Genomic DNA, 13769 nt, shown 5'->3' with positions numbered 1-13769 from the left:
ACACATGCTAAATCCCGAACCCTACAATTTAATTTTATTTTAAAATTTCATTTTTAAAAATAAGAAATTGTATTCCTTAGGCCTGATTGTTGCCCTCTATATATGATGTGCATCATAAGAGACATCAGTAAATAGAATGCAGTCTGTGAGGCTAGTCTATGGAAAAACAACTAAAAACACTTGTCACTTGCACACATGGAAATAATTTTGATATATGCAGTTAAATGACAAAAGCAACTTGTAGTGCTCTGTGTATAGCATGCTGACATCTGTATTAAAAGCAGATTGAAGGGTCTAGCATCCTTTGAGGTGCATATGCACAGAATACCTCTGGAAGGATATAGAGCAACAGAAGTTATCTTCAGGGAGAGGGACCTAGGTAGAGAAAAGAGACAGAGAACTACATCATGGAATATGAAGGACATCCCACTGTTTTATCAGTATAACTTAAAAATTTCCACAGGGTGAAATAAAATACCAAGCATATTAGCATTTTGATAGTATGACTGATTTTATATGTATAATATATGTATACATTATATAAATTATATATACATTTGTATTTTAATAGTACAGGTAATAACCTATTTTTTATCATCTATGATTTACTTTGTCATTATGTGGGAAATACATTTTATCTAACTTAATGTTTTAAAAACTTTAACCATGTATAGTACAATGGTTACAAAATTATGTCACACATGCTGCAGTGGGCTATTTGTTATCATTGAAGCTCTAAAAGATTCGCCCTCACTGGTATAGTATAATATTTATAAAAGTTACAATTTTTAATGTATAGTTTAGTAGGATTAAATATATTCACACTGTTGAGCATTCAATCTCCAGAACCCTTTTATCATGCAAAGTTAAAAATCTATATCCATTAAATAACTCCTGCCAGGCATGGTGGTGCACATCTGTAATCCCAGCACTTGGGAGGCAGAGACAGGAGGATTCCTGTGAGTTCGAGGCCAGCCTGGGTACATAGTGAGTTCAAGACCAACCTGAACTACATAGTGAGATCCTGTCTCAAAAAAAAAACAAACCAAAAAACAATTAACTCCCCGTTTCCCTTCCTTTCCACTTCCTGTTCCTGTATGTCTTACCATCAAAAAGATGTTCAGAAATCATATCAGAAAATGGCATAGGTAATTTACAAACATGTAGTGCTTACATATCCAATAAGTGATATTACCCCAAGATTTCTGTTTTAGAAAACATTTGTTTTTGCTTATTATCTTGACATTATTTAATATGTTTTGAAATTGTTATTAATAGTTGTGGCATGTTCATTTTGCAATAGTTGAAAATCTTTTTCCTTTGGGAGCAGATAAAAGTTTTAGAAACAAAAAGCTGTTTGACATCCAGGTTAATGTATAAGGCAGGTAGTCAGAACTGTTTTTGTTTTAGGTAACAATAATTATGATAAAATTAATTATGATACATAAATTTTAAGGTGGCTTAGAGTCTGATTTTCTTTAGTATCTACCAAATTGGTTCTGAAGGCCATTTCAGAAAAAGAATTTCAAAAATATTATAAATTTAAAAATAGGCTTTCCGACTATAAAGTAGATAAAATTAATTTACTTGTAGGCCAGCCAGGGATTTAGCTCAGTGGCGGCACACCTGCCTCTCAGGCTCAAGGTCCTAAGTTTGATGCCAGGTGCTGGAAGAAAAAAAATTAATTTACTTATAAGCATATCTTTAGATTCATTTCCTTAAAAGCATTTCAGCAATTTAATTGTTCATTTAGATCATTCCCATATACTTCCACAGTTTTTCAGAATACAAATATATAACATTAAAAAATTTATTAGGTGAAATGAATTTTTATATATTATTTTAAATATATACTTTAACAATATTGACATAATTCATACCCTAATATTAATACATGTTCTAATCTTGTTACTTAATAGACAGAGTTTGAAAGTCACCTATGACTTGGGCAATAATTAGTTCTTTTTTTTTTTTTTTTTTGGTACTGGGGATCGAAATCGGGATTTCGCGCTTGCGAGGCAGGCGGTGGAACCACTGAGCTAAATCCCCGGCCCAATTAGTTCTTTTTTCTACACCAGAGGTGGAGAAAGGGAAAACAGTGCTTTGAAGTACAAACTAGCTATTATCAGCACCTGAAAGTTTACTCCATACCCAAGAAGCTGTCTTAAATCTGTTAGAAGATATTTTAGCTCATAAGTGGGAGAGAGTATCAGAAGAAGAGTGGGAAGATCTGAGTGAAACGAAAAGGATGGGAGGCTGGAGAGAGAGAGAGAAAGGAGGAGAGACGGAAGAGAGCGGGAGACTTAGAAAAACTCTGTTCTGGTGTATGAGAATCAGCAGCCAAAGGTAGAAGGTGCCAAAGATCAAAGAAAGATGCAGAAAAATCAAGGATTGCGCCAAGCCTAATTTACTGAGGACTTAAGGACAGAAGTGTTTCCTGGGTGGCTGCAAGACTGGAGGTTCCCTGAACCCCGAAGTAGGAGAAAGGGTTTTATGTGCTAAGGTAGATAAGGTGGGCTGTGCCCAACCAGAATGTACCAGGGTTTTCTCAAAAACTATTAATATGCCAAGCATTAGTTAAGAAATAGTCCAGGCATCAGTGGCCGGCACCAAACACACAGCTGACCATTTTAATGACTTTGTTTGTTCTATAGGGTTTGGGCTGTGTTCCAGGTTCACCTGGCAGGCAAGAGGGCAATTATGACAAAGATGTCTGTAGTCATATTAAGCTGGATCCCTTCAAAGGAGGTTTAAGAGGGGGAGAATATAAGGCAAGACAAAGGCAGAATAAGGAAAAAGAAAACTATGAAGAGTGACAAAGAGTGGAAAGACCCGAGAACAAACCCCAAGGATACAATGTGCTGTGTCTGATTTACAGGCAGCTCAGCCTCACTGGCAAAACACCTATCCCGTGGATTCCAGTGAACTCCCAGAAAGGATGAATCTAGAGCATGATGAAACAGGCCTCCATCACATCAGATATAAAGAATGACATTTAGTACAATGTTTGGCCCAATTTTTTCCTAGCAAAATGCCTGGGCTTTAAAAACTAAGGAGGTGTTTTCTAATAGATACTATAGTCCCATTTCTTCTTCTTCTTCTTTTTTTTTTTTTATCAAATGGCTCTTTCCTGTCATGGAAACAAGTTAGCCCCTCTATTAAAAAAAAAAAAATCCCTAAGTAAGACTTCACATAGTTACAAACCTAGAACAAATTGTAATGGAGGGAGAAAGTAAATACTCAATAAATACATATATTTTTTAAATATCCCCAAATAAAACATACTAAGGCTAGGGGTATAGCTTGGTAGAGTACATGCCTAGCATGTGCAAGGCCCTGGGTTCAATCCCCAGTACCAATCAATTGTACTTGATAGTAATTCTTGCTATCATACATTCAATTTAATTTTCAACAATATTGAATGACAAAAATAAACTATGATATTTACATTTGTACTTCAATCTGTTTTCCATTGAACTTGTCAATTCCTTGAAATATAAAATAACCATAAAAAGTTTTCTAGCATACTACCAGAATTGAAAACACTAAGTTCTATATTTTACCAGAATACTTTTGTGGTTAATATAACAGTGACCATAGATCTTTTTTTTTTCCTTCAGTTACCTGGTCTCAGTGGATTTGGTTTGGCTAGTTGGTTTTATTGGCTCTGATTTTTTTTTTTTCTGTTTTTAATGATAGGCTCACCTTTTTTTCCTTTGCTCCAAGATGACCATGACCCAGTTTAATTATTAATGTTTTCACATTGTTAGTTTATTTTTTTCCATGGTATTGTCTAAATATAGTCCTTTCACTAAAAAGATTCCTTACAATCATCTCTTTCATCTCTCCAAGCATCTACATAATTGAAGTGGTTTGAATTCCATCTCCCTCTCTGTCACTTGATTAACTGTATGTCCTTGAATAATTGCGTTAACCTTCAAGTTTCATTTCTGTGAAATTGAGAAAATAATCCCTGCTTTTGAGTTGTTATAAAGATTAGAAGTCACATGTGCCATTCACGTGGCATACGCCCTAGCACTCAGTAAGCCCTCCACACGTGGCAACTGCTACTGGCTCAGGCTCACACCCTTGCACTGTCTCTCTCACTCCACCCTTAGTTTCCCAGCCAGAATTCACTAAAATTATCAGTGTCAAATTTTTTTAGCATAATACTTGTACTGTAAGTAACTTAGCCCTGTCAGACCAAAATTATTAGGAGCTGGAATAAAATACACTATCTCAAATACACCTTTTTAATTTTAAATTCTTTCAACTTTGACCTTTCTTTCATTTGTAGTTTCTGCTTTTTCCTTCTTGGGTAGCATCCTAGCTAGTGTTTTTTGGGTTTTTCTCCCATTTGGTTATATGAACTATAGTAAAGTAGAAGTTATATTTGTCTAGTAGTATGTGTATGTAAGCATGTATATATGTATATAGGGTATGATTCCTCATTTTGTGCATATACCTACTGTGTACATAAATTTGAGGGTGTATCTAAGTATATATCTTACATATACATTCAAGTGTAGATGTATATGAATGAGACAGTCAGACAGCCTCTCACTTATCGGCTGTACCCACATATGTATGCTAGAAGAATTCTACTGTATGGTATTATATTTTTCCATTATTGGCTTTTAAAATTATTTCACTTTTTTTTGCCTGTGGAATTGAAATAAGGAATTTTATCCTTATTTCTCTTTCTTTGGGCTAACACTGTTTAACAGCCCTCGTAGGCAGCTATGATCTGCCCAGTGTTCTGCTGGAAAGGCCCAATTCTTATTCTCAGTGCTGACAACCATTAATTAGTGGAGAATTCCCACAGGTGCCACAGTCCCCTGTGTCTGCTGTAGCCCATAACAAGAACCCTTTTTATTTTGAGTCCACTCAGAAAATCCCTGATATTGCTAGGGGGAGGGAGGGATGAAAACTAGCCATCCCCAATATCCTCTTAGGGAACCCTCAAACCGCTATGGAACTGCTTTACTCTCTCAAGGATCCCCTGATACAGGAACTAATTTGAATCAAGACTTCAAACATGCCGAATATGGAACCCTGTAGAGTTTCTCCATTTTAAGACTCTAGTTATGTTAGAACAGTTCTGAGTGCTCTGTGCCACTGAGAAAAAAGCACCACATTTCCAAAGAGAGCCACAGTGGCTGCTCAAGTTATGTGGTGATTAGTAGGAGATTAAGGGCTGGTGTCACTGTTTTTTAACTTGAAAATTGTAAAACCACGACATATGTCCTGTTACAATGGGTATTATAACAAAGATGAACTGAGTGTGGTGGTGGTGCACAAATATAATCCAAGCTACTTGGGAGGCTGAGGCAGAAGGATATCAAGTTCAAGGCCAGTCAGACAACATAAGTGAGACTCTGTTCCCACCACACCCCCCATAGTGGGGATTGAACTCAGCGCCTTTGCACTGACTGAGCTACATCTCTAGCCCTTCTTTGAGACAGCCTCTCACTAAGTTGCTCAGACTAGACTTGAACTTTTGATCCTCCTGCCTCAGCCCTGCAAAGTGCTGAAATTAGAGGAGTGTGCCACCACAGCTGGCCAAGACTCTGTCTTTAAAGTAAAAAATGCTGGGGATGTTGCTCAGTGATGAAACATCCCTGGATCAGCCCTCGGTACACTACCCCTCAAAGAAAAATAATAAGAGCTGGTGAAGAAGGATATGGAGAAAAGGAAATCTTTGCACACTGTTGGTTGGAATGTAAATTAATCTGCCATCATGGAAAACAGTATAGTGGTTCCTCCCAAAATATAAAATATAATTACCATGTTATTCAGCAATCCTGTTCCAAAGAAAATGAACTCAGTATATTGAAGAGTAATCATTGAAGCATTATTCACAATAAAGCCAAGGTATGGAATTAACCTAAATGTCCATTGACAGATGAATGAATTTTAATTATATATAAATATATATATGCAATGGAATTCTATTCAGTCATAAAAAATAAGGAAATCCTATTATTTGTGAGAATATACATGAGCCTAGAGGACATAATGTTAAGTGAAATAAGCTAAGCATGGGAAGACAAATACTCATGATCTCACGTATATGTGGAATCTAAAAAAGTTCATCTCATAGAAGCAGAGAGTAGAATGGTGATTGCTAGGGGCTACGGTCAGGGCAAGGAGATGTTGGTCATCAGATACAAAATTTCAGTTAGCATGGAGGAATAAGTTCAAAAGTTCTATCTTACAACCTAATGACTATGGTTAATAATAATGGTTTTTTTTGTTGTAATTGTTTTGAGATAGGTCTTGTTATGTAGTTCAGGTTGGCCTTGAACTCACTATGTAGCCCAGGCTGGCCTCTGATGCACAGAAAGCCTCCTGCCTCATACTCCCTAGTGCTGGGATTCTGTACAGGCATGTACCACCATGTCTGGCTATATTTTGTAAGTCAATAAGAGTAGATTTTGTCTTCTCATAAAACAAAAAAAAAATTGTGAGGTAACACGTAGCCTAATTAGCTCCATTGGGCCATGTGTTAGCTTTCTGTAGCTGTGATAAAATACCTGAGATAAACAACTTAAGTTTTGACTCACAGGGCCGGGGATTTAGCTCAATTGGTTCTGCCACCTGCCTCTCAAGCACAAGGCCCAGAGTTCAATCTCCGGTACCAAAAAAAAAAAATTTTTTTTGACTCACAGCTTAAAGGATTTATTACCATATGGTGGATCCAAGGAATAGATTCCAAGTCCTTTTGTATGGCAACCAAAGAATTGCAAAGCGTACACTCAATGGTGAGGGAAAAGCAGCTACGTTTATTGATGGTCACAGAGAAATGGTGCTGAGGACAAAAAGGCCCAGGGCACACTGTGCAGCTAAATAAGACTTGGGCTCAAGAGCAAGAGAAGAAAAAAGAGACTGCACGTGGTTTGGCCTGCCATATATGGAATGCTCCTAAAGTGGCATCTGAGCTCAAGTGGGTGGAAGGGAGTGATTAGGGAGGCATGGCCTTAGAGTGGTGCTGGAGCTCAACTGGGTGGAGAAGAGTGAATTCCTCAGACCCTAATATGCTATCTGTACTATTTTGAATCCATAGTCAGCTGGGTCATTTGCTTGTGAGCGGAAACATCATGGCGGGAAGTATGTTGGAACCAAGCTGTTCACCTCATTGCTGCTGGAGGCAGAGAGAGAGAGAGAACAGAGGGTAGGAGCCCAACATCTCCTTCAAGGGCCCAGGGCCCAGTGACCTCCAGTGACCCAGTCTCTCCGCCTAGGCCCCACCTCTTAAAAGATTCCACCATCTGGGCTAGGTACAGTCAGCCACCCGTCTTGTCCCAGCTACTCAGAGGCTGAGACAGGTAGATTACTTCATCTCAGGAGTTGAGACCAGCCTAGGCAACATAGCAAGCCCCATCTCCAAAAATAAAAACAAGGCTCCACAACTCCCAATAGCTCTACAGGTTGTTGACCAAGCTTTCAATATGTGTTTTGGGGGACATTTAAGATCCAAGCCAACAGCTGAGGGTGTAGCTCAGTGGTAGAGTGCTTACCTAACATGTGAGGCTCTAGGTTGGATCCCCAGCACTGAAAAAACAATCCAAGTGATTCCACAGTGTATACATATTTCCAAACATCATATTGTACAGGGTCAACGTATTTGTCAATTAAAAATAAACTACAAAAAATAGTATAAAATGCTTTAATGAATTAAAAAAATACTTCAACTGTTTTACTTTTTCTTGTTATTAAAACAGCAATAAGTGGCAACTTCTTAGAACCTTTATCCACCAGTATTCTACTTTGAATTTTTGGCCCTTTCTTATTTAAAATAGTTATAAAATAAAGCTTAACCATCAATGACTTGCAGTTGTCCTTGTCTTTTCCAGAACATCAAAAAATGATTGTTCATTAATCAACAATAGCTTATTTCTGTGTCTCCCTTTGATCAGTCAGAGCAAAACTTTTGAGCCCTGGCTAGGCACAGTCAGTGCCCACCTTGGTCAGAAGCAGCCATAAGAAGACAGATCATGAGCCCCTCTGTATCCCTAAGAATAGGGATCAAAGTCTCAGGATGGGAAATGTGGTAGGACAGAAGAAATATTTTAAAATTGTACTTCATGATACAAAATTACCCAAGGTTGTCCATGTCTGTACTCCCTGGGCTTGTTTATGCTGCTTTTCTTCCCAGCCCATCACACCCCAAATCCCCTAAAGATACTATAAGCCCATAAATTAGCTTAGTTGATAAACTAACTTTAAGACAGAAAAACAAAGATTTCAAAGAACATTTTAAAGTAAAATATCTTAGATCATTCATCTTAAAAAATAAAATAGACTTGCCCTGCTTTTCCCCTATAAAGTCAGTCATCCTTTTGCCTATGAAATGGGCTTTATCTTTCAATGGTGGTACATGCTTCTTCTCATAAACCAACAGATTTCCCAGATTTCCACCTCCAGAAACACACATAAATATTCCCAGGTCCAAACTATAATGCATCTCTTTTGAGAGCCTGCACTCCATTTTTATTTGAGCATGCACTTTAAAATTTGCCTAATAAATCCCTTTACACCTCTTTAAAAATAAAATAATATAGAAGTGGGTTTTACCATGGGCTACTGTCTGCTTTTCCTCTGTGAAGCTATGTTCTATATCTTCCATGAGCTTTTGGGAAGTTTTAATTAAATATGTATTAAAGTATAAGACTTTATTTTGAAAAACTTGAAAATTCTTGCTTTTAATTAAATTCTGCACAGTACCTGAGCAGAGAATTAGCCTCCAAACATATAAAAGGGATTAGGTGTGCTGTGTTTCCTTTCAGTATTAAAGTAAAATAAGGATATAATTTAGGTGTGTTAAGGTTGTGAAGAGTCCCTTCATGCTGTTAGGCCATTTTCTCCAAGTTTATATTGGTAATAAGATAGGTATGGTTCTGTCCGACTTTGAAAGGATGCATTATGCTACTTAGCATACTTGCATGGATGCCTTACAACCCATTTGCCAGAGAGCAGGACAATACACATGATACTCTTCAATGTCATTCCTGTGCTTCCCAGAGTCCTAGAATGCCATTTAGAAATGGTTAGGGGAAAAAATGAAAGGTTAAATTCATGTTAAATGAATGTTAAATTCATTTGTGAGATAAGGTTTTAAGCTATTCAGAATTGTTGTTTAAAGCCAATGCCACAAAAAAAAAAGGAAAGGAAAGAAAAAATAGAATAGAGCCAGGTGCTGTGGTAATGCACCTATAATCCCAGCACATAGGAGTCAGAGGCAAGAGGGTCACTTGAGTGCAGGAGTTCCAGACCATCCTGGGCAACATAGCAAGATCATATCTGAAAATTAGGAAAGGAAAAAATACAAAAAAGATTAGTTACTAATGACATTTGAAAAAGATCTTTGTAAACTTTGTCAAAATTATCATTACATCATAATCACAATAAAAAGTGAATAGCCTGAAGAAGTACACTACCAACTCATTTCTTAGGTGCCATTTGTTCCACAATCTAAAGTATTTCTTTTATAAAATGAACAATAATATGAATTTAAAACACAAGATTTAACATTAGGTATTTTGTTGTTATTTTTAACCTGAAACAAAAGTATTTCACATCTTAAACTAAAGTAGGGATGGAAATAACATTTTGGTATAAGTGAAAACGTTCTTTTGTAATTTTTGCATGTTTTACATGTTTCAGACGAATCAATTTAGCAAACTTTAGAAGAAAAAAACTTATTTTTAAATTTACAAAATTGTAAAATCTACTTGCCACAATATTTTTGTTTCACTTGGTTGTTCTCTTTCTAGGATTTGTTAACCAGACATAAAGTGTTGGTAGCAGACTTCTTAGAACAAAATTATGACACTGTAAGTAGAAATCATTTTTAAGACTATGTTGTCCTGTCTTCCTTTTTTCCCTCTCTTAGATCTTTGAGAAATTGCCCCTCTTTGTCATCCACAAGTGAAATCAACCATACTTAATCATACCTCTGGTTGGTTTAGAGGAAATTGAGACTGATAGCAGGTCAGGGTTTTGTCATTTTTCACATCTCTTCCTTTTGTGCTGTGGAGAGCCAATAAATGACCACCACCTGCTTACTTTGATCTTGAGTTAAGAAAACCCGAGATGGGCATCGGGGCACATATCTGCATCCTAGCACTGGGGAGGCTGAGGCAGGAGGATTGCTCTAAGTTCAAGGCCAGCCCAGGCTACATAGTGAGTTCAAGACAAGCCTAAACTACATAGTGAGACCCTGACTCAAAACAAACAAAAAAGAAAACCCAGAAGCTGGAGATGTAGCTTAGTGGTAGAGCATTTGCCTCCCTGGCATGCACAAGGCCCTTGGTTTGAATCCTAACACGCTAAGAAGGAAAAGAACGGCTATGTTGTTCTTAAGAGGTAGCACAGGTAACCCCAATCAAAGAACATTTCACCTTGACCTTGACCAACCTAGTTTTATTTACTATTAGAAATACCAGTGTCTTCCAATCCCCTTCTTTAAAGGTGAATCCAACTCATCCTTTAGGTATTTGTCTAAAATATCACTTTTCAAGGAAGCTTTCCTAATCCCACCCCTCCCCAAACACTTGCTCTCTCATTTTGCACTTTTATTTATTTTTTTGAGACAGGGTCTCAAAAAATACACCTTTCACATGTATTTGTATTTTATAGTTTCAATGAAAATTTATCATAGTTTATTATTTGTTGGATAAATTTAATGATTCATGAAATCCCCCTTGTGTCTGGGGACAGAATAAACGTCATCCATAAAACAGAATGTAATAATGTGACTTTAATATGAGGTACCTTTTAACAAACTTCATTTTTCTTCTTTTGAGATGGAGTCTTGCTATATTGTCTGCCCTGGTCTCAAATTCAGGCACTCGGATGATCTTCCTGCCCCAGCCTCCCAAGTAGCAGGGTCTACAGGCATCCCCCCAGCACTTTTAGCTCGCTTTCTTCATTTTTTATCAGTAGTTATCGTGGGTGTGCAGCCCTTAGGGCCATCATACCCAGGTTCACAGACACCCCTCTACTTCAGCTCACTGAGGCTTCAACTGCCTTCCGTCCTCTGCTTCCTGAACTCCCTCACCTTCATCCTGGCACTCGCTCCTCCACTACAGTGATCTCTGAGCGACATGCCTACAGGTGGTAGAGGTAGATGCGGAGTTTCCCCAGCATTGAGCTGAAGGCCTCAGCCATGACTGATGACCACGTTAGGACACAGCAGGTCCCATGCACCAGTGTCAGTAGCTTCTGTGAGTGCAGATGTGCTTCTGAGAGGCCAGTGGGGTTAGATTGGCCATCAGGCAGCCAGCGTCACCTCATGCCTCCTCGTCTGTTCACACTATGAACTTGGCAGTCTGATTCTTTATGGGCTGTCAGGTGAAGCCCTAAGTGCATTTAATATTTTCCCAAGTTGTTTGTGGACCCATAGCTGCATAAACATATTTCTTTAAAGATATCACAAAGTGAGTTATATTGCAGTTGTTTTTTTTTTTGGTACCAGGGATCGAACTGGGGACCTTGTGCCTACAAGGCAGACATCGGAACCACTGAGCTAAATCCCCGGCCCTGCAATTTTTAATAAATGGCTTATCAGAATGATTTGGGAGGATCAAAATTATGCAATTTTTTACTCAATTTCTAACTTCTTATACTAAAATTAAGTAGAGACATGTGCCTTCCATCTCCCTTGGTCTCCACACACCTCAGGGCCTCCGGTAGAGGAGGACGGTGAACAGTGGGGCCTCCTCAAACAGGGAAGGCAGAGGTGCTGAGCACAGCGGCCTCCTGGGGAGTACGAGACCTAGTGCTCTCACTCCACGATCCTGCTGCTTCTGTACTCTGACTTTTCTTTTCTTTTCTTTTCATTAGATTTTTGAAGACTATGAGAAATTGCTTCAGTCTGAGAATTATGTGACTAAGAGACAATCTTTAAAGGTAATATCAAATTTCTTTAAGTTAGAGCCCCTGTAAATTGATAACTTGCTAGGAAATAATATCTACTAGTGGACAGGTAAATATAGAACAATTTAAGTATCCTTTTTTTGTCACTAGAGAAGTATGTTATAACTGTACTTTATAGCAAAATAATGTAAATATCTTGCCTCAAGTATTTTTTGGAAGGCAAAGATAGGCTGATTGGGGCTGGCATTTTTGATCTCTAGTTTTTAAGGATGATTATTTTCCATTTAGGTCTTATTTTGGGGAATAGACAGATAGCAGCTGGAGTGTCTGCAAGACCTCTCCAATAAGTTGACTTTTGAGCTGCGGCCTAAATTTGTGAAAAACTAAAATGATTCTGAATAACATTGTGTGTATATGTGTGTGTGTTTGTGCACATGTGCACATGCACATGCCCATGTGTGTGTAAAACCAAAAGCCATTTGCTATTTGAAATCACATCTCCTGTGAAATGCCAGTGGCAATGCCTGGAACCTGAAGGAGAAAGGTCCCACGTGTCCATGGGTGCCTGCCTGCCCTGTGAAAGGTGCCCAACATGGCATTTGGTCGCAGGAGGTGGGCACTAGTGTGAGGCGGTGGCCATGGGCTAAAGCTGCATCTCTGCCCTGCACATCACACTCAGATATTCAAAAGTGTTTCTGGTAGATGATAAAATTAACTGTTTTTAGTCAAGCAGTTTGTAAGATGCTTCAGCTCACTGAATAGCATACTTGTATTACTGTATTTTTATATCATGATAATGACATTCACAGGGCAATGGCTGTTTCTAAATATTGAATACAGTTTTAAGCTAAGGCAATAAATTAAATGTTTTGTGCTACTTTTTGTGATTTTTTTGGAGACAGGGTCTCACTATGTAGTTCAACTGGGCCTTGAACCCATTATGTACCCCAGGCTGGCCTGAAACTTGCTTTGATCCTCCTGCCTCAGCCTCCCCAGTGCTGGGATTACAGGCATGCACAACCACACCCAGCTCTGTTTGACATTTTAAAAATGTACTTTATCTATGGTGATTTGCGTCAGCCATGACCTGCTTTCCGCTGTATTTATGCCCTCACTGCTCCAGCTTCACTTGTTAATGGACAGGTCAATTTCTAGCCTGTCAGTCAGCACTCTTTATTGAGGCAGAAACTCATACAGGGTGATCCATGTGGAGAAGAAAGCCCACAGTGTGCTGGAGCTTGTGATGAAACCAAGGTGTGCACGATACTGACCTGCAGGCAGAGACTGTGGCTGAAACTCTGCACTCCCTCCTGTGGAGAGCTTGCTGAGAGCAGACAAAGATAAGGACAGATCCAGCAGCCGCAACTGTGTACCTAAGGAATAGAGTGCTTTATTCCCGAAGGAGCCACAAGAACAGCCAGAATAGGGGGAGCTTGTCCCTGTCACAGGAGATAGTGGCCCTGGAGGGGACGTGGCAGTTGGAATAGTAAACAGAGATAACAGTTTTCCAAACACCTCCTCTTTTCAGTGTGAGTCTATCAGATACTCAACCAAAGTGGAGAGATTCATATGAACCAAGTAGGCAGGAAGAAAGGCTGAAGGCTGTAGTCTTTAGAATTTACCCTTGTACCATATTTAGCAGTAACAAGAACACGAACAAATGTTTGCTGTGATTGACTTTCTCTAGGACCTTAGACAAAGTCATAGAGCTGACAGTTACTTTTTTAGCTGATCATCTCCCTTCCCAGACATTTTCCTGCCTTTTCTTCCTACTATTCTAGCATGCCCTCCTGCCCAAGTCCCAGTTGTCCTTGATCTTTTGTCTGGATGTCTTCAGCCCCATTTTTCCTTGTCTCCTTCCCTTGGAAAATGGTCTGGGCAGAGTCTCA

The 13769-nt window shown here is 38.6% G+C and overlaps 1 protein-coding gene across 18 annotated transcripts in view; it reads left to right on the top strand.

Moving 5' to 3' along the window:
* Positions 1–13769, top strand: part of Cab39l (calcium binding protein 39 like) — a 210195-nt gene that overhangs the window by 132847 nt on the left and 63579 nt on the right. For 10 of the 18 annotated variants that reach the window (XM_087197450.1, XM_021257834.2, XM_087197447.1 and 7 more), the window contains 3 exons: positions 7067–7174; positions 9777–9836; positions 11848–11913. The exons of 1 other annotated variant lie outside the window; for it this stretch is intronic. In XM_087197450.1, coding sequence (XP_087053576.1) covers positions 7067–7174; positions 9777–9836; positions 11848–11913 — 234 coding nt within the window. The remainder of the gene's footprint in view (positions 1–7066; positions 7175–9776; positions 9837–11847; positions 11914–13769) is intronic. 7 more of the 18 variants (XM_004844158.4, XM_087197455.1, XM_087197456.1 and 4 more) reach the window with 1 other exon arrangement.

The sequence above is a fragment of the Heterocephalus glaber genome, unplaced genomic scaffold, assembly GCF_053883595.1.
Source record: "Heterocephalus glaber isolate CG9 unplaced genomic scaffold, H.glaber_assembly_v1.0 deba00001666, whole genome shotgun sequence".
Classification (NCBI taxonomy): Eukaryota; Metazoa; Chordata; class Mammalia; order Rodentia; family Bathyergidae; genus Heterocephalus; species Heterocephalus glaber.
This window is presented reverse-complemented; position numbering and strand designations above follow the sequence as displayed.